The 4,101-nt window shown below is 44.1% G+C and overlaps 1 protein-coding gene across 1 annotated transcript in view; it reads right to left on the bottom strand.

Moving 5' to 3' along the window:
* Positions 1 to 379: 379 nt before the first annotated feature.
* tmem45b (transmembrane protein 45B) overlaps positions 380 to 4,101 on the bottom strand; it is a 48,978-nt gene continuing 45,256 nt past the window's right edge. Inside the window, exons 5-6 of the mRNA XM_043676945.1 lie at positions 1,971 to 2,116; positions 380 to 1,405 (exon numbers count right to left, since the gene is read on the bottom strand). Of these exons, the coding sequence (XP_043532880.1) occupies positions 1,297 to 1,405; positions 1,971 to 2,116 (255 nt within the window). The 3' untranslated portion in view covers positions 380 to 1,296. The remainder of the gene's footprint in view (positions 1,406 to 1,970; positions 2,117 to 4,101) is intronic.

Genomic DNA, 4,101 nt, shown 5'->3' with positions numbered 1-4,101 from the left:
GGATGCTCAGTTTTTGAGAATCGTTAAAGTAGAGGTTAATGCATTTTAACTAGCAATACTGTAAATGGTTATGGGATAATGCAGACAAAAGGCACTGAAGTGTTCTATCAGCCATAATCACATTAAAATGAGCAGGCCTAATGGGCTGAATTGCTTATTCCTGTTCCTATAGCCTGACCTCATGAGAACTTAGCCTATTTGAATGTCCCAAAAGGAAGCTTTTGGGCAGATCCTGTCTCTTTTGTAATTGCCACTGACAACATTATAATTCTGGAAAAAATGTACCAATTGCAGTAGTTTCATTTTCAGACCAAAATGGCTGGGGTGCATGGAGAGGACTGAGTGGAAAAATTTAGAATCAAGTTAGTTCACACAGTCATTACAATTCACTCATTTATTTAAAGTTAAGGTTGCATTGTTTTGGAGACAATGAGAATGCCAGCAATTTGCAGCCACATCCTAAAAGAAAATATTGAAGAAATCCGAGGTACTTCAATTTACATAACACCGTATATAAACTGGACAAGTAATAAAACTATTGAAATAAGTTAGAGACAAAAGTAGAGAAGTATTAATTAAAACAAGAGCGTGATCAGAATTCTATCAGTGGAGGATCCTTTCCTTGAATCTGCACTTGTCCCAGGGCAGTGAGGTTTACAGTTCATGCAAATCTTTAATGAAAATATTACATTGCTTATTGAGAAAAAATGGTATGAGGACATAAGGCGAATCCATGGGGGTGAGGGTGGAGGAGGAGGTTGGGGGGAGCAAAGACCGACACACAGTCTAACCTAATGTTTTAAATTCAGTGATTCAGTCACCTGTAAACTCTTCACATTTAACCCAGGAGATGCGATTATAGGGTGTTGGATGTCTGCACGTTTTTTTCCTGTTCCTGTAAATTCTAATATTCTCTCAAAGATTCCATCATCGAGGAAGGAATTCTAACTCAAACCCTGCTCCTGTCTGATTGCTGAAAACCTTAATGCCCCTGTGAAATCTACTCTGCTGGCAAAGGCAAGACTGACATTTCCAGACCAATCCCTGTCTGAGCTCCTATGCTGCTAGCCAGGGGTCATCATCAGTCCCAAGCTGCTGCTGCATGCCCCTTCTGCTCATTCTTACTCCCACTCCCATCCCCTCCCCCTCTCCCTCTCCCTCTCCCCACAGCAATCAGCAAATCAGCAGAAGGAAGCAGTTTTTTTAAAGTTCACAGTTCAAAATAATTGGATAAAATTGATTAGCTTCTCAATGTTGATTGAGGAATATCTACGGGCTACTTCTCGATCAGAGTGTTCATTCCTCATCAGAACCATTCAGCAGATTGATATGAGAGTTCCTCTCTGAGCTCTTTAGCTCCCCCAGCTCCATTGCACCAGACTTGCGGGATTTTATCTTTACAAACCTACAAAGAAACCAGGAGATTAGCAACTTCAAGAGTAAGACGACCTGTGCCACATTCCACCCTCCCAAGGTTGCAGATATGCATTGACAGAACTCCTAGTCACAGACATCTTCAGTCTCGGAGTCAGTGTCAGTACCTGTACCATGGGTACTAAGACCCTTGTGGCATTAATTAGCCATCTCTAGTTGCCAGAGTTGTCAGAGCATACTCAATGGGCTGAATGATCTATTTCTGCTCTTATGTCTATGGTGTTATGGTGATAAAGTTTCTCTTCAATTGCTACAGTCCGTGTGATGAAGGTGTTGTTGGGGAGCGCGTTCCATGATTTGGACCCAGTGTTGAGGTCATGTTGGATATTGTGAGAGTGTTCGAGAGGGTGAAGTGGGGTTGTTAGTGACGACTGTCTCTTGACTAATGTTTCCTGTCACTGACACATTCAGCAGACATTATGACGATTTTGAAATGACAACCATTGTGTTTAGCATTTTTCTGTTAGTTCGACGAAACACAGTGTGTGCTGATCTGTTCCAACCCTGTTTCACACCCATTGTCAGTATGAACTCACCAGTACATCAGTGTGTAACTGATAGCCATGATAGTAAGTGCCACTACGAAATGCCAACAGAAACACAGTGTAATGAACATGATATTTCCATGGTCAGTTTCGTTCCACTTGGGTCCACCGCTGGGTGGATACAGCACAAAGCCAATCTGAAAAGAGCAGATACATCCATTAGCAAATATTGTTAAACTCCACCCTGCCCCAATGGAGGCACCTTAATAGGGGACTGAGTAAGGAGTGGTTGGCTCTGAATGTTTATGCTACAGGTCAGCACCCCTTTCTACCATGAGCCAGTTTTCTAGAAGTGTGGACAATGGGCAGAATGGTGGGCACGCAGAGAATGGAAGCGCTGAAAGTTTCCCCTTGGTCTGCTAACCCCTGAGACATGGGACCGAGGGACAGCTGCCTGGAAGCAGTCTCGCCTTGGCAGAGTGGAGGCACGGTTATCTTTATTCCCCAAAGGTTTGTAAACAAAACATTGCAAAAACATTTCAATTTGAATATTCCAGCATTTGCAAGAAAATGCAATGTGTCTCAAGTTAACATATACTCTTAATAATTATGATTATAAATTTTTATATGTTTGATATCAGTTTCAGACTGAGGCCAAAACATTTCAAATTAGAATGGACAGGAAGTGCAATAGATATTACGGTTTTCCCATATGTTTTATTCCTAGGTTCCTCAACACATTTTCAATTTTCCTGGTTTAGCTAACATTCTAGGCAGGCTTTGAGGCCTATCCTGCCTTCTAAGTCTCAGCTGCAGCTCAGCTCCCATTTGGGGGCTGACTGGAATTTTCTGAACCCAAAAGGTTTTGCAAATTCGTGGGAAGGTGCCTCTGAATGGATATGCTCCCCCGCCCCTTGCCTCACCTGCAGCCTGCAGCTGCTTCAGAGAAGACTCCAGCTAAAGCTTAAACAGGAGCCTCCCTGGTTCCCCTGCCACTCCCCAACATATCTCTACACCCCGCCAATCCCCTCTCCCTCATCCAGTTAGTCCCTTGCCCACAATCTGCCACTCTCCTCCTCCACACCTGCTACCTCCTGTCCCACACTGCACCAGCCCTGAGGAGCAAATTACTGCAGATGCTGGAATCTGTACTGAAAACAACAAATGCTGGAGATCATAGCAGGTCAGGCAGCATTTATAGAGAGAGAAAGAGAGAGAGCAAGCGAATGTTTTGAGTTTAGATGACTCTTCATCAAAGCTGAAATGAAGTGTGGAGGGGGCAGGATTGGAGTGCTGGGGAGAAAGGATGCCACAGTTCAGATTAAGTGATTGGAATGTGAGAACAGCAGAACAACGGTGTGTTTGGACTGTCAGACTGGGAAGAACAGACAGTACCACCACTGGGGTGGGGGAAGTTGAAAGAGGACATACTGACAGAGAATGGAAAAAGCGAAGCTAAAAGAAAGGAAGAAATGAGCTATCAACAACCTTTCTTCCCCAGCACTCCAACCCCACCCCCCACCCCCCCAACCCCAAACTATTGCATAAATGCTGTCCCCTCCACACTTCATTTCAGCTCTGATGAAGAGTCACCTAAACTTGAAGAGTCATCTCTCCATGGATGCTGCCTGACCCGCTGTGATCTCCAGCATTTGTTATCTTCAGTACAGATTCCAGCATCTGCAGGAATTTGCTCCTACATTGTGCTTAATCGACTACCATGTCTCTTCAAGGACACTGAACAACCAGCTGGTGAAGGAGCGGCGCTCCAAAAGCTAGTTCTTCCAATTAAACCTGTTGGACTATAACCTGGTATTAGAACATAGAACATAGAACATAGAAGAATACAGCGTAGTACAGGCCCTTTGGCCCTCGATGTTGCGCCGATCCAAGCCCACCTAACCTACACTAGCCAACTATCCTCCATATGCCTATCCAATGCCCGCTTAAATGCCCATAAAGAGGGAGAGTCCACCACTGGTACTGGCAGTGCATTCCATGAACTCACGACTCGCTGAGTAAAGAATCTACCCCTAACATCTGTCCTATACCTACCACCCCTTAATTTAAAGCTATGTCCCCTCGTAATAACTGACTCCATACGTGGAAATGACCGGAAGGGTACAGATTAAAGATAAATAGCGGAATATTAAGAGGGAACATAAGGAAACACATTTTCACC

The sequence above is a fragment of the Chiloscyllium plagiosum genome, chromosome 35, assembly GCF_004010195.1.
Source record: "Chiloscyllium plagiosum isolate BGI_BamShark_2017 chromosome 35, ASM401019v2, whole genome shotgun sequence".
NCBI lineage: Eukaryota > Metazoa > Chordata > Chondrichthyes > Orectolobiformes > Hemiscylliidae > Chiloscyllium > Chiloscyllium plagiosum.
The sequence above is the reverse complement of the archived record's forward strand: the minus strand, read 5'-3'. Positions and strand labels throughout refer to the sequence as shown.